Source organism: Mirounga angustirostris, unplaced genomic scaffold, assembly GCF_029215605.1.
Source record: "Mirounga angustirostris isolate CCGP_5_RB_7025 unplaced genomic scaffold, mMirAng1.0.hap1 SCAF_13, whole genome shotgun sequence".
Taxonomy (NCBI): domain Eukaryota; kingdom Metazoa; phylum Chordata; class Mammalia; order Carnivora; family Phocidae; genus Mirounga; species Mirounga angustirostris.
This window is the reverse complement of record NW_026991721.1, coordinates 43,587,338-43,603,490: the sequence shown is the minus strand read 5'-3', so window position 1 is coordinate 43,603,490 and position 16,153 is coordinate 43,587,338. Positions and strand designations below refer to the sequence as shown.

Below are 16,153 nucleotides of genomic sequence, written 5' to 3'. Positions count from 1 at the left end.
TGATCCAAATCCTACCATCCTTGTATGCTTCAAGGAACAGTACAAAAGTCACCTTCCTCCATGATGTTCCCCTTCCAGAAGTCATACTCCTTCCTCTAAGTTCCCATGGCATTTTCCTCGTATTATGTTAGTTAGATGATAACTTCATCTTTCATAGTTCTAAGCTCTTTAGGGCAAGTAATGGGTCTTGTCATCTTTGATTCTTCAGGCACTTAGCTTGGTGCCCGCAATGTGATAGGAACTGGATAAATGGTGGCCAATATGATAGATCCAACCTAGAGAGCAGAGGCTTTCCACAGGACTGCTTCATATGTGGTGTGAATGAACAAGTTCAGGGAGAAGGTGCTGGATCTTATTTTTCATGACATCAATGGAGCTGGATGCCAAGGGCCACTAGTACGGTAGAAGTCAAAATCTGAGGACAAGCATGAGAAGCACTGTGGGGTTTTAGAGTCCAGCAGTAACTATCAGTGAACTACAGGATTGCAGCTTCCTTGTTTGGATGGCATCTGCAACTCATACCTCCTCTGTATTTCAGATGACGAAGGAGGAGGGTGGGCCACATTCTTCCTCTGTCCACCTAGTGTGGACCTACAGCCTTTTCTGCCTTACTGCCCATGTGCCTTAGCCTAGGTGGACCCAATGGGGCTGACCCCATTGCTCTAGCCTCAGTTTCCTTACTTGCTGTAGCCCCAGGTTCCTTGGATCTGTAGTTATGTCATGGGCTGCCCACAGCCCTCACCTCCTCCCTCTCTCTCATCCTTCCCTTTTTATTCCTCTTCCTCTCCTTCTCTCTCCACTACATAAATAACACACAGTCTGCAGTTGCAAATCTTGGTTCAACCCTTCACAGGCAAACAGCCACCTTCCTTGTCTATAAAATGGGGGTAATAATAATTCTCACCACTTATAGGTCATTAGAAGTCGATGAGGTCAGATGCTGCATGAGGTGGATACAGGGATGTGCTGCCCACATCTCCCTTTCAGGACTCAAGGAGTGATTCCCTCAGCTGTTCCCTCAGGTGTCAGCCCACTTGGAGAATTTCCTTGACTGAAGAGCCACCTTGCCCCAAGTCATACCCTGTTCCGAAGGGCAGCAGCCCACAACCAATGACTGATGGATGCAGGGGTATAAAGGCCCAGCTCCCCTGCCCCAACTCCGTTGGACTTGGAAGAGCCACCCCAGCTCCAGAGGCTCCTCATGGGCTCAGCTGAGGCTTCCTTGAGGCCTCACTCCGCCCAACCTCTTTCTAGCCTTTCTCCTGCTTCCTTCCCTTCTAGAGGTATTGATACCAAGAGCACTCCCTGAGAGGCTAATGTCCATCTCAGAGAATGTTTCCCAGGACACCCACCTTCGGACACCGAGGACAGAGTGGGTTTAACACGTGGCGGGCCTGTGCATAATGGGCAGGCACTTGGCGCCAGCACCTGGTCCAAGTTGAGACGCCCATGTGGTTGGTGCTCAGCAGCAGAGGCTGCCTCTGGGCCTCCCCTACCCAGCTGCCTCTCAGTACCTTCCCTCCTTCCCCCCAAAGATGCTGGGCCTGGGGTGAGGGAGAGATTTAGGAGCTTGGGAAAGCTGTGGGGAGGGGGGCTATTCTCAGGTGAGTTTTCCTCAGGCTCAAGGCAGTGGCCACTGTGGGAAAGAGTCAGAAAAGCAGTTCTCACTCCTTTTCATGATTTATAGCCGGACAGCTCTGGGCGACCTGGCCCACCCCCTCCTCCCTGAACAAGAGGGGCCCACAAAACTCCATGGTCCCCCCAACCCTGGGCTTTGGCCTCACCTCCCTGCCAGCCTGCTTCTTCTACACTGCAGTTTGCAGTTCTGCTTTCTGGCTGGGACACCAGGGAAAGTCATCCTTTATCTTGGGATGTGATTCAGAAGCTCCTCTGAACCACTTCTCCCCTCCAGCCAAGAGGCCACCAACATCAGGATCTAAAGATACCCGTGCCTTGGAAAACTGCCTCCTCGACTCAGCAGCTGGGGAGGAGGTGGCTCAGCGGCAGGGCTCTGGGGGCGTCGACACCTACTCATGGGTGACCATGGGCAAGTCACGGAACCTCAGCTTGCTCGCCTGAGAAACGACACACCCCTTTCTTCAGGACCCACTTTGGGGGCATCAGCCGCACCCCTTCCTTCTCCATTCTGATCACAGGGGCTGTGAGACCCAAAGGAAATAATGAGAGGGAATCCAGCTCCAAAATACCATGAAAGGGATTCCCTGCCTAGCGAAGGAGACCTTCATCTCCTCTTTTTAGGGCAACTGGAGAAAACACACGAGCAAACAAGAAAGACTAGGACTTAGAACATTCTGGACCTTTGAAAGGGCAGCCTTAGGGGTGGGGGGGGAAGGACCCTCCAGAAAAGGCTGGTGGACGGGGCAGGCGGGAGACCCGGGTAAGCTGGGAGCAGCCTGAGCAGCCCTAACTGCTCCTCTCTTTGGCAGCACAGACACAGTCTATGCAATTGTTTCCAGGTCAGTCTCTCCAACCAGGCCCAAAGTCTGGAAGCTACAGAGATGTTTACTCAATGAGCGTTGAGTGCAACAGAATTAGATGCACTGGTCCAGATGTCCCCATGGAACCTCTGTTTTCCTGAGAGGCTTTGGACGCCTCTCTCCTTCTGAGGCCCACTCCAGCCCCGCCCACTCTGGGGTGACCTAAAGCTGCATTCCTCTTCCTCTAAAATCACAAAAGTGGTTGTCTCCAGCTCTCTGGTAGTTAGCACTTAGTACGTAGGAAGGTTCTCAAACTATGTGTGTTGAAGTCAGTCAACGAGTATTTTATAAGTTGTGCCCTGACAAAAGGAGCAGCTAGAGCCTGAAATCCAGCCCATGAGCCCCTCACTGAGCCTCTGTGCCACCTCAGAGAAAGGAGCACCTTCTTCTTACTGGTTAAGATGCAATGGCTTTTTGTCGTTCTCTTTAATTCCTCGTAGCTTGCACAAAGGCAGGTGTATGTTGGTGAGGACTCCATTTCTCTGCTCCTGGATCAGTGCTTGGTACATGGGAGATGCTCATCATGTCTGCTGCCTGAGTTCACGCACCTCAAGCGTCTACTGCATGCCCAGTCTGCACAAGCTTTCACCGTGGGTGAAGTGCCCAGGATAGATCAGCTTGCAGTACCTCAGCAGCCTGTCTGCACAGGGCAGGCTGGAGTTCACTGCCCATCCAGTGAGCTGGCTTCCCTGAATGTGCTGAAGATTTTACTATAGCTTCATCTTAGACACGCCATAGAAACTCGCTTCTTCTGGGACTGAGACCAAAACCTGTAGGGCCCAGGCCTGCACGAAACCAGAGTCTAAGCAGACAAGCAGGGCAGAAATGCCCAGGGCAAAATCACACCCAGACAGAGATGTACGAAATGAGCCCTTCACTGTGGCCATAAAGTCCACAGACCCTGGCAGTGGTTTGGGCCTGGCTCCTAAGAGCCAAGCTCCTGCCTTCCTTGTTCTGGCTCAGAATGCTACCACTCCCCAGGGAGGGCCAGAAGTGGGCAGGACACAGAGAGAGGTGTGCAGAGGGAAGCTGTGCTTAGTGCCTAGTGGAGAGAGATGGGGTAACTGAGGGAACTGGCAGGAACAGGGAGGGCAGGCCTGAGGAGGAAGCCATGGTGGAGTGCCTCCCAGTCAGCTCCAATCCTTCCCCAGCTCGGGCGCCAGAAATGCCCTCGCGAAGCAGCTAGCAGGTGTTTCGCATTTTTGCTTCACCCATTTGCAGAAGCGACGATCATCTTAGACGGGAAAGCCCCTCATACTCTTCCACAGAAGTTCCCTAGCAGGAGGCGATCTGGGCATGTAGCCAGAGGCTAACAAGTTTCTACAAAGCTGCAGGTTTTATATTTCAAAACTAACATAAACTTTGCATATTATATTATATCCTGTTTATTATATAAAAATGTTTTTTCCTTAGATTATTTGAGTAAAGCTGATATTCCAGGCAAAAGAGGCAGGTTTCTTTCTTCACTCTGCATAGAATTACCACCTGTCTCCCTGCCCCTCCCCCCAAACTGTGTGCACACACATGAAAGTACTGTTTACCATAAACTTTGCCTCTTCTTGCAGAATGTCCCCACTCTATGTCCTACTGTCTCCAAGGCCTATCTGGCTAAACTCTACCCCTTAACTCAAGGCCCTGCTCCAATGTCACCTCTCCCATAAGTCTTCCTAGATTCCCCTCAGGCTAAAAGTAATCTCTGCCTTTGTGAACACCCTCAGCTCTCTCCGTGTGCTTCACTTACTTCTGACCAAGTTCCCTGTTAGTCTTTTGTGTCTCTGTCTTATTTTCCTCATGAAAGTCAGCTACTTGAGAAGTTCTGATTTTTCCCTGTATCCTCCATGGAAACTGGTGTTGTATATATAGTAGGTACTCAATACATGCTGAACAGATTTCAGAGCACTACTATTAATAATAATGATAAGGGCAATTTCACCTGGGTGTGGGTCACTGCAAACCTCTGCTCTGTGGTGCATTTATGCCTGGCGCTAACCGGGCTGGGCTCTGGGCCAGGGAAGACCTGCAGTGTCTCGCCCTCAGTGTTATAATGGCTCATTTTCTAGCTGGGGATGACTCTGGTCCAGGTTGAAAGGATTCACCCAACAACAGCAGTAACAAAGAAAACAGGATCATACCTTAATATTGTCTTCTGGCCAAGAGTTTAGCATGGTTGCAATGTGGCCCTTGTCATGAATGGTGATGAACAGCCCACTAGGAGAAAAAACATGTACACAGAGAGAAACCAGGCAGTCAGACTAGGAACAAAGACCACAGTCCTGTTTATCACTGCACCGTTTAATTTTTCCCACAGACATGGTCAAGGCGGGGCCTTGCCCCCAACATTTTGGAGGGCCCCAGCCCTGGCCTTCCTCCAATTTCTCCTCTCCACAAGGCAAGGAGTCCATGGGGCCGAGGGATGTGCCCACCTGGGGCCTATGCTCACCAGAGCCTGCACCCTCCCTTCTTCCTTCTAGACCAGGCACACAGGACCCCAGAATTCTCTGAGGGACCCCAAGGCTGCTTCAGGAAACCATGTCGGCATCTTCCTGGGTCCCCCCGTTTCTGAGTATAGACCACACTATGGTGGGCAGAGCCCTAGGCCTGGGGCTGTGACTGGAGCTTGGACGTTAGAGTTGTGGTACCAGACACAGGTACAGGAGGCCCCGGGGCAGTGGGGGACAAGGCTGGGGATGGGAAGAGGGGTGGGCTGCCAGCCAGGAGCCACTCTTCTTTGCAGTACTAGAGCATGTGACTTCTAAATTCAAACGTGGCCTTCCAGACCAGCAGGAAGGTACATCTGTAAAGGCGGTGGGGGGGGGGGGATGTATTTTATTTACCAGTGTATTCGCTTGATTTTAGAACTTTTATTTATGTTTAGACCTCCGTATGTGGACCTAAGTCTTCTGCCCTGGGATCAGGGGTATGAGAATATGTATACCTGGAGAATATCTGTGCCACTTCCTTCCTTTCCTTTGTTCCTCCAATGCATCCAGAAAGGCTCCTTTTCCTAACGAGGTACTCCCTCTGGTTCGCCAATGTGAGTAGGCTGGGGAGGTGTGGAAAGCAGCGTCCCCCACTCTCACTGCCCTGGCTAACTCAGAGAAGACTTCCAAACAGTACTTTACATGGCTTTGTGAGAGGCTTGGATTTTGGATCCGTTATTTAAATCATGCCCTAGTCAACACTGTAAAGGCCCTTGGCCCTGCTCTTTGGTCTCAGCAGTGTTGTAAAACTCCCAACCCTGGATACACCTACTGTCTGTTTCCTGTGGGCCCCACCCAGGCAGCCAAGGGCAGGGGGAGAAAGCCAGACCACAGGAAAGGCTGACGGGCACCACCACAAATTCTTCACCGGCAACCCACATGCACTCTCAACAACTGCTCAGTCTTTGTTCTTTCGGTGTTTCTCTGCTCAACTGTCACTCTTTCCACTCTTTGCAAAGACTATTTTAAACTTCTCTGTTCTCAAACCTCCAACGGCCTCACCGTCCCCCAACTCCCCTAGTGACCTTGCCTCTGATGTCATGTGAAGCCATGGGATGGCGTCTCTGTCAGCTTCCCACCACCAAGCCCACAAACTTCTGCATCCAGAGACAGTTCCTTTATTTCTTCCATTCCAATGAATATTATAAAGTCTTATACTTAATGATGCTCCTCTCTCCCCTAGATTTTCCATTAAGTTCCCATCAGCCACAAAATCTCCCCAAGTCTTTATCATCTTAAAGACTTCTGACTTTTGTTAGTGGTAGTCTCTTGAACAGAGTAAACTTTCTGTAGATAGCAATAATAAAACTGTTATCTTTTAAAAAATTAAAAAAAATTATTTGAGAGAGAGAGAGAATGCACAAACCAGGGGAGGGGTAGAGGGAGAGGACAAGCAGACTCCCTGCTGAGGGGAGCCCAATGCAGGGCTCGATCCCAAGATTCTGAGATCATGATGTGAGCCAAAGTGAGATGCTTAACTGACTGAGCCACTCAGGCACCCAAAACTGTTACTTTTTAAATTTTTATTTTATTTAAATTCAATTAGTTAACATATATTATTAGTTTTAAAGGTAGAGTTCAGTGATTCCTCAGATGCATATAACACCCAGTGCTCATTACATTAAGTGCCCTCCTTAACGTCCATCACCCAATTACCCGCCCCCCACCTCCCCTCCAGCAACCCTCAGTTTGTTTCTTATAGTTAAGGGTCTTTTATTGTTTGCCTCCCTCTCTGTTTTTATTTTATTTGTTCCTCCCTTCCCCTATGTTCATCTGTTTAATTTCTTAAATTCCACATGAGTGAAGTCATATAATTGTCTTTCTCTGATTGAGTTATTTTGCTCAGCATAATACCCTCAAGTTCTATCTATGTCATTGCAAATGGCAAGATTTCATTTTTTTTAACGGCTGAGTAATATTCCATTGTATAGATATAGCACATCTTCCTTATCCATTCATTTGTAGATGGACATCTGGCCTCTTTCCATTGTTTGGCTATTGTGGACATCACTGCTATAAACACTGGGGTGCAGGTGCCCCTTTGGATCACTGTGTTTGTATCCTTTGGGTAAATACCTAGTAGTGCAGGAGGCTGGGGAAAGATGGCAGAGTAGGGGACCCTATTTCAACTGGTCCCGGAATTGAGCTGGATATCTACCAGACCACTCTGAGCACCCATGAAACCAGCCTGAGTTGTAAGAAGATCTGGATCTCTACAAACAGAATATCGTAGGCGGTTGGTTTTGAGATACGAACAGGGAGCTGTGATTCCACGGGCAGATATCGGAGGATAAACAGCAGCGGGATGGTGCCTGGCCGTGGGGATCCTACACCGCCGGTGAGCGACAGCCTCGCGCGCTGTGGACAGGCACAGACTCGCAGACTGGTAGCAGCGGGGAAAGGACTCTAGGGCAGCGTCTGGGGCAGAAACCTGGAGCAGCGGGGTCACACCTGCAAACTGCAGCACCCCGGACAGAAACCCAGAGTGGTGGGGTCCCGTGTGTGCGAACTGGGAGCAGCTGGCAGTTTTAGAAGCACAAAGGGCAGAGAAGTGCCCTGACCTGGAGGCAGGACTGGGGGCGCTGCAGAGGGGCGCACAACCCAGGATGCTGCAGTTTATAGCAGCATGGACAGAAATGGAGACAGTGTGGCCTGGAGAGCTCACTGAAGAACAGACTGCGATCTCTCTGCTCTGAGGCAGAGGGTTGGAAACGGTCTCTTCTGCTCTGACTTGTGGAAGAGACGCAGAAAGCCGCCAGGGAAAGCTGCCAGAGAACAAAAGCCCCAAAAACTGATTCCCGCTGAGCCCATCCCCCGCCACAGGAGTGCAGGGCAACTCTGCCCAAACAGGGGTGCCTGAGTAACAGCGTGGCAGGCCCCTCCCACAGAAGACAGGCTGGGAAAACAAGAGGCCAGCAACCCTAAGGTCCCAAGAAAACAGGTGCATCTTGCTTGGGTTCTGGTCAATAATTTGGACTCTATACATTCCCTCAAACACCCATCAACAGAATGACTAGGAGGAGGAGCCCCCAAAACAGAAAAGACTCAGAGATTATGATTTATGCTGCAGATTTACAAATAGATGCAGATATAACCAAGATGTTGGAGATGGAATTCAGACTAGCAATTGTGAAGACAATGGCTAGAATGGAGAAATCAATTAATGGCAACATAGAGTCTCTAAGGGCAGAAATAAAAGGTGAACTGGCAGAACTTAAAAATGCTATCAATGAGATCCAATCCAATCTAGATAATCTAACAGCTAGGGTAACTGAGGCAGAAGAGCGAATAAGCGACCTGGAAGACAATATAATAGATAAAAAGGGAAAAGAGGAGGCCAGGGAAAAACAACTCAGAATCCATGAAAACAGAATCAGAGAAATAAGTGACACCATGAAGCGTTCCAATGTCAGAATAATTAGAATCCCGGAGGGAGTGGAGAAAGAGAGAGGACTAGAAGATGTATTTGAGCAAATCATAGCTGAGAACTTCCCTAATCTGGGGAATGAAACAAACATTCGGGTCCTAGAGGCAGAGAGGACCCCTCCCAAGATCAAGGAAAACAGGCCAACACCCTGGCATGTGATAGTAAAACTTGCAAATCTTAGAACCAAGGAAACCCTCTTAAGGGCAGTTAGGGGGAAGAGATTCCTTAGGTACAGAGGGAGGAACATCAGAATAACGTCAGACCTATCCACAGAGACCTGGCAAGCCAGAAAGGCCTGGCAAGACATATTCAGGGTACTAAATGAGAAGAACGTGCAGCCAAGGATACTTTATCCGGCAAGGCTTTCATTTAGAATGGATGGAGAGATGCAGAGCTTCCACGACTGGCAGAAACTGAAAGAATATGTGACCACTAAGCCGGCCCTGCAAGAAATATTAAGGGGGTTCTATAAAAGGAGAAAGACCCCAAGAGTGATATACAACAGAAATTTACAGGGACAATCTATAAAAACAACATCTTCACAGGCAACATGATGACAATTCATATCTTTCAATAATCACTCTCAATGTGAATGGCCTAAACGCTCTCATAAAATGGCACAGGGTTGCAGATTGGACAAAAAAAGACAGGACCCATCCATACGCTGTCTACAAGAGACTCATTTTGAACCTAAAGATACATCCAGACTGAAAGTGAAGGGTTGGAGATCCATCTTCCATGCCAGCGGACCTCAAAAGAAAGCTGGGGTAGCAATTCTTATATCAGACAAATTAGATTTTAAACTAAAGTCTGTAATAAGAGACACAGAAGGACACTATATCATTCTTAAAGGGTCTATCCAACAAGAAGATCTAACAATTGTAAATATCTATGCCCCCAACATGGGAGCAGCCATCTATATAAGCCAACTGTTTTCCAAAATAAAGAGTCATATTGATAACAATACGTTAATTGTAGGAGACCTCAATACTCCACTCTCAGCAATGGACAGATCATCTAAGCAGAAAATCAACAAGGAAACAAGAGCTTTGAATGATACATTGGACCAGATGGACCTCATAGATATTTACAGAACATTCCACCCTAAAACAACAGAATACTCATTCTTCTCAAGCACACATGGAACTTTCTCCAGAATAGACCATATACTGGGTCACAAATCAGGTCTCAACCGATACCAAAAGATTGAGATTATTCCCTGCATAGTCTCAGACCATAATGCTCTAAAACTGGAACTCAATCACAAGAAAAAATTTGGCAGAAATTCAAACACTTGGAAGCTAAAGACCACTCTGCTCAAGAATGTTTGGGTCAACGAGGAAATCAAAGAAGAACTTAAACAACTCATGGAAATCAATGAGAATGAAAACACATTGGTCCAAAACCTGTGGGATACTGCAAAGGCAGTCCTAAGGGGGAAATACATAGCCATCCAAGCCTCACTCAAAAAAATAGAAAAATCCCGAATTCACCAACTAACTCTACACCTTAAAGAACTAGAGAAAAAGCAACAAACGACACCTAAGCCACGCATTAGAAGAGAAATAATTAAAATTAGAGCAGAAATCAATGAATTAGAAACCAGAAACACAGTAGATCAGATCAACGAAAATAGAAGCTGGTTCTTTGAAAGAATTAATAAGATTGATAAACCACTGGCCAGACTTATCCAAAAGAAAAGAGGAAGGACCCAAATTAATAAAATTATGAATGAAAGGGGAGAGATCATGACTAACACTAAGGAAATAGAAACAATTATTAGAAATTATTATCAACAACTATATGCCAATAAACTGAGCAATCTGGATGAAATGGAGGCCTTCCTGGAAACCTATAAGCTGCCAAGACTGAAACAGGAAGAAATTGACAACCTGAATAGGCCAATAACCAGTAACAAGATTGAAGCAGTGATCAAAAACCTCCCAAAAAACAAGAGTCCAGGGCCTGATGGATTCTCTGGGGAATTCTACCAAACATTCAAAGAAGAAATAATACCTATTCTCCTGAAGCTGTTTCAAAAAATAGAAACAGAAGGAAAACTTCCAAACTCATTCTATGAGGCCAGCATTACCTTAATCCCCAAACCAGGCAAAGACCCCATCAAAATGGAGAATTTCAGACCGATATCCCTGATGAATATGGATTCCAAAATTCTCAACAAAATCCTAGCTAATAGGATCCAACAATACATTAAAAGGATCATCCACCATGACCAAATGGGATTTATCCCCAGGATGCAAGCGTGGTTCAACATTTGCAAATCAATCAATGTTATAGAACACATTAATAAGAGGAGGGAGAAGAACCATATGGTCCCCTCAATTGATGCAGAAAAGTATTTGACAAAATACAACATCACCCTCTTCAGAGTATAGGGATAGAGGGAACATTCCTCAAGTTCATAAAATCCATCTTTGAAAAACCTACAGCGAATATCAGCCTCAATGGGGAAAAGCTGAGAGCCTTTCCCTTAAGATCAGGAACTTGTCAAGGATGCCCACTCTCGCCACTATTGTTCAACATAGTACTAGAAGTCCTAGCAACAGCAATCAGACAACAAAAAGAAATAAAAGGTATTCAAATTGGCAAAGAAGAAGTCAAACTCTCTCTTTTCGCAGACGACATGATACTTTATGTGGAAAACCCAAAAGACTCCACCCCCAAATTACTAGAACTCATCCAGCAATTCAGTAATGTGGCAGGATACAAAATCAATGCACAGAAATCAGTTGCTTTCTTATACACTAACAATGCAACTGCAGAAAGAGAAATTAGAGAAATGATTCCATTTACAATAGCACCAAAAACCATAAGATACCTCGGAATAAACCTAACCAAAGAGGTAAAGGATCTATACTCTAGGAACTAAAAAACACTCATGAAAGAAATTGAAGAAGACACAAAAAGATGGAAAAATATTCCATGCTCATGGATTGGAAAAATAAACATTGTTAAAATGTCTATGCTACCCAGAGCAATCTATACCTTCAATGCCATCCCGATTAAAATTCCAATGACATTTTTCAAAGTGCTGGAGCAAACAATCCTAAAATTTGTATGGAATCAGAAAAGACCCCGAATCACCAAGGAAATGTTGAAAAAGAAAAACAAAGCTGAGGGCATCACGTTGCCCAATTTCAAGCTATATTACAAAGCCATGATCACCAAGACAGCATGGTACTGGCACAAAAACAGACATATAGACCAATGGAACAGAATAGAGAACCCAGGTATGGACCCTCAACTCTATGGTCAAATAATCTTTGACAAAGCAGGAAAAAATATGCAATGGAAAAAAGTCTCTTCAATAAATGGTGCTGGGAAAATTGGAAGCCACATGGAGAAGAATGAAACTCGACCATTCTCTAACACCATTCACAAAGATAAACTCAAAGTGGATGAAAGACCTCAATGTGAGACAGGAATCCATCCAAATCCTAGAGAACATAGGCAATAACTTCTTTGACATCACCCACAGCAACTTCTTTCAAGATACATCCCCAAAAGCTAGTGAAACAAAAGCAAAAATGAACTTTTGGGACTTCATCAAGATAAAAAGCTTCTGCACAGCAAAGGAAACAGTCAACGAAACAAAGAGGCAACCCACAGAATGGGAGAAGATATTTGCAAATGACACTACAGATAAAGGGCTGGTATCCAAGATCTATAAAGAACTTCTCAAACTCAACACCCAAAAAACAATCAAGTCAAAAAGTGGGCAGAAGATATGAAAAGACACTTCTCTGAAGAAGACATACAAATGGCTAACAGATACATGAAAAAATATTCATCATCATTAGCCATCAGGGAAATCCAAATCAAAACCACATTGAGATACCACCTTATACCAATTAGAATGGCGAAAATGGACAGGGAAAGAAACAACAAATGTTGGAGAGGTTGTGGAGAAAGGGGAACCCTCTTACACTGTTGGTGGGAATGCAAGTTGGTACAGCCACTTTGGAAAACAGTGTGGAAGTGCCTCAAAAAATTAAAAATAGAGCTACCCTATGACCCAGCAATTGCACTCCTGGGTATTTACCCCAAAGACACAGATGTAGTGAAAAGAAGGGCCATATGCACCCCAATGTTCATAGCAGCAATGTCCACAATAGCCAAACTGTGGAAAGAGCTGAGATGCCCTTCAACAGATGAATGGATAAAGAAGATGTGGTCCATATATACAAGGGAATATTACTCAGCCATCAGAAAGGATGAATACCCAACTTTTACATCAACATGGATGGGACTGGAGGAGATTATGCTAAGTGAAATAAGTCAAGCAGAGAAAGTCAATTATCATATGGTTTCACTTATTTGTGGACCATAAGGAATAACATGGAGGACATTAGGAGAAGGAAGGGAAAAATGGGGAGGGGGAATTGGAGGGAGAGATGAACCATGAGAGACTATGGACTCTGAGAAACAAACAGGGTTTTAGAGGGGAGGGGGGAGGGGGGATTGGTTAGCCGGGTGATGGGTATTAAGGATGGCACGTACTGCATGGAGCACTGGGTGTTATACGAAAACAATGGATCGTGGATCACCACATCAAAAACCAATGATGTATTGTATGGTGACTAACATAACATAATAAAATTAAAAAAAAAAAAACCTAGTAGTGCAATTGCTGGGTCATAGGGTAGCTCTATTTTTATTATTTTATTTTATATTTTATATTTTATTTTATATATTATATATTTTATATTTTATATTATCTTTTATATATTTTTATTCATTTAATTTAATTTTATTTTATTCTTGAGGAACCTCCATATTGTTTTCCAGACTGGCTGCACCAGTTTGCATTCCCAACAGTGTAAGAGGATTCCCATTTCTCTGCATCCTCTCTGCATCCTGAGTTGTTAGTTTTAGCTGTTCTGACTGGTGTGAGGTGGTATCTCATTGTGGTTTTGATTTGTATTTCCCTGATGCCAAGTGATGTTGAACATTTTTTTATGTGTCTGTTGGCCATTAGTATGTCTTCTTTGGAGGAATATTTGTTCATGTCTTCTGCCCATTTCTTGACTGGATTTTTGTTTGTTGTTTTGGGTGTTGAGTTTGAGAAGTTCTTTATAGATTTTGGATACAAGCTCTTTATCTGATAAGACATTTGCAAATATCTTCTCCCATTCTGTTGGCTGTCTTTTGGTTTTGTCAACACTTTCCTTTGCTGTGCAAAAGCTTTTATCTTGATGAAGTCCCAATAGTTCATTTTTGCCTTTGTTTCCCTTTCCTTTGGAAACATGTCTAGCAAGTAGTTGCTGTGGCCGAGGTCACAGAGATTGCTGCCTGTGATCTCCTCTAGGATTTTGATGGGATTCCTGTCTCACATTTAGATCTTTCATCCATTTTGAGTCTATTTTTGTGTATGTTGTAAGGAAATGGTCCAGTTTCAATCTTCTGCATGTGGCTGTCCAATTTTCCCAACACCATTCGTTGAAGAGACTGTCTTTTTTCCATTGGACATTCTTTCCTGCTTTGTCAAAGATTACTTGACCACAGAGTTAAGGGTCCATTTCTGGGTTCTTTATTCTGTTCCATTGATCTATGTGTCTGTTTTTGTGCCAGTACCATACTGTCTTGACGATTATAGCTTTGTAATACAGCTTGAAGTCCAGAATTGTGGTGCCACCAGCTTTGGTTTTCTTTTTCAACATTCCTCTGGCTATTCAGGGTCTTTTCTGGTTCCATACAAATTTTAGGATTATTTGTTCCAGCTCTGTGAAAGAAGTTGATGGTATTTTGATAATGATTGCATTGAATGTGTGGATTGCTCTGTGTAGCATAGACATTTTAACAATATTTGTTCTTCCAATCCATGAGCATGGAACATTTTTCCATTTCTTTGTGTCTTCCTCAATTTCTTTCATAAGTGTCCTATGGTTTTCAGAGTACCTTTACTTCTTTGGTTAGGTTTATTTCTAGGTATCTTATGGTTTGGGGTGCAATTGTAAATGGGATTGAGCCCTTGATTTCTTTCTTCTGCTTCATTGTTAGTGTATAGAAATGCAACTGACTGCTGTGCTTTGATTTTATATCCTGCCACTTCGCTGAATTCCTGTATGAGATCCAGCAATTTTTGGGTGGAGTCTTTTGGTTTTCCATATAGAGTATCATGTCATCTGCAAAGAGTGAGAGTTTGACTTCTTCTTTGCTGATTCAGATGCCTTTGATTTCTTTTTGTTGTCTGATTGCTGAGGCTAGGATTTCTAGTACTATGTTGAACAACAGTGGTGAGAGTGGACATGCCTGTTGTGTTCCTGACCTTAGGTGAAAAGCCCTCAGGTTTTCTCCATTGAAAATGATATTTGGGGTTGGCTTTTTGTATATGGCTTTTATGATACTGAGGTATGTTCCCTCTACCCTACACTGTGGAGACTTTTAATCAAGAAAGAATGCTGTCGTTTGTCAAATGCTTTTTCTGCATCAAGTGAGAGGATCATGTTTATCTCTCTTTTCCTCAGCTTCCTTATTTTCCATCATTTTGTCTTCTGTATCACCGACTCTCTCTTCTGCCTTGTTTATCCCAGCAGTTAGAGCCTCCATTTTTGATTGCATCTCAGAAATAGCCTTTTTGATTTCGATTAGATTTTAGTTCATTTATTTCTCCAGGAAGGGATTCTCTAGTGTCTTCTATGCTTTTTTCAAGGCCACCTAGTATCTTTATAATCATTGTTTTGAATTCCAGTTCTGACATCTTACTTATATCCATATTTATTAGATCCCTGGCTGTGAGTACTGCCTCTTGTTCTCTTTTTCTGGGGTGAGTTCTTCCGTCTTGTCATTATGTCCAGAAAAGAACAGATGAAAGAGGGAAAATACTAATATGGCAACAACAACACCAGAAAAATATATACTACACAGGTCAGAAGAGAACAGAAACCAAAAAGAAAAGGAAAAAAAAGAGAATAAAAATCAAACAAGTAGAACAGAACAAGAGCAATAAACTGGAGTCTGAGTGTATTTTGGTCTGTTTGTTAGAAGAAACTAGATCTCAAAATAGGCAAGAAAGAATACAATGAAAGGAAGCCAAAAATGAAAAATATATATAAACTGTAAGTGAAAAATGGAAAATTAAAAAAGACTTAAAAAGTAATTGATAAGAAAATAGCTGAAAAGGATAATAAAATATAAAACTGAAGGACTAAAGAATAAGAACTCTACCAGAAAAATATATACTACACTAATCAGAAGAGAACAGAAACCAAACAGAAATGAAAAGGAGAAAAAAATGGGAATAAAGTTAGACAAGAAGTTGAACAGAACAATAAACTAGATCCTGGATGTATTTTGGTCTGTTAGAGGAAACTAGATCCCAAAATAAGAAAGAAAAGCTTATATATATACACACAAATAGAGTTGAATAGAATGAAAAGGAAATCAAAAGTGAAAAAAATATAAACTGTAAGTGAAAAAATGAAAATTTAAAGACTTAAAAATTGATACAGTAGAAAAATAGCTGAAAAGGGTAATAAAATATAAAACCGAAGGACTAACGAATAATAAGAAAAAACCACGAATGCTACATTCTTCTTTCCCCGGGCTGGAGTTTTGCGGTTCTGTGTGATCGGTAACCTTGGTATTAGCTGGAAGTTCCCGCCACTCCTCTGGGGGAGGGCCCGTGGCTCTGATTCTCAGGTGTCCTTTCCCAGCAGAATCACACCGCCCTGGCCCCGCCCGGCTCAGTGTCAGCTGCTCCAGAGCTGGTAGGGGGGTGAAAATGG

At 44.1% G+C, this 16,153-nt stretch overlaps 1 protein-coding gene across 5 annotated transcripts in view; it reads right to left on the bottom strand.

The window, feature by feature from the left end:
• The window catches only part of ME3 (malic enzyme 3), a 196,489-nt gene that overhangs the window by 62,514 nt on the left and 117,822 nt on the right, over nucleotides 1-16,153 (bottom strand). For all 5 annotated transcript variants that reach the window (XM_045894577.3, XM_064576806.1, XM_045894576.3 and 2 more), the window contains exon 5: nucleotides 4,631-4,706. In XM_045894577.3, the coding sequence (XP_045750533.1) occupies nucleotides 4,631-4,706 (76 nt within the window). The remainder of the gene's footprint in view (nucleotides 1-4,630; nucleotides 4,707-16,153) is intronic.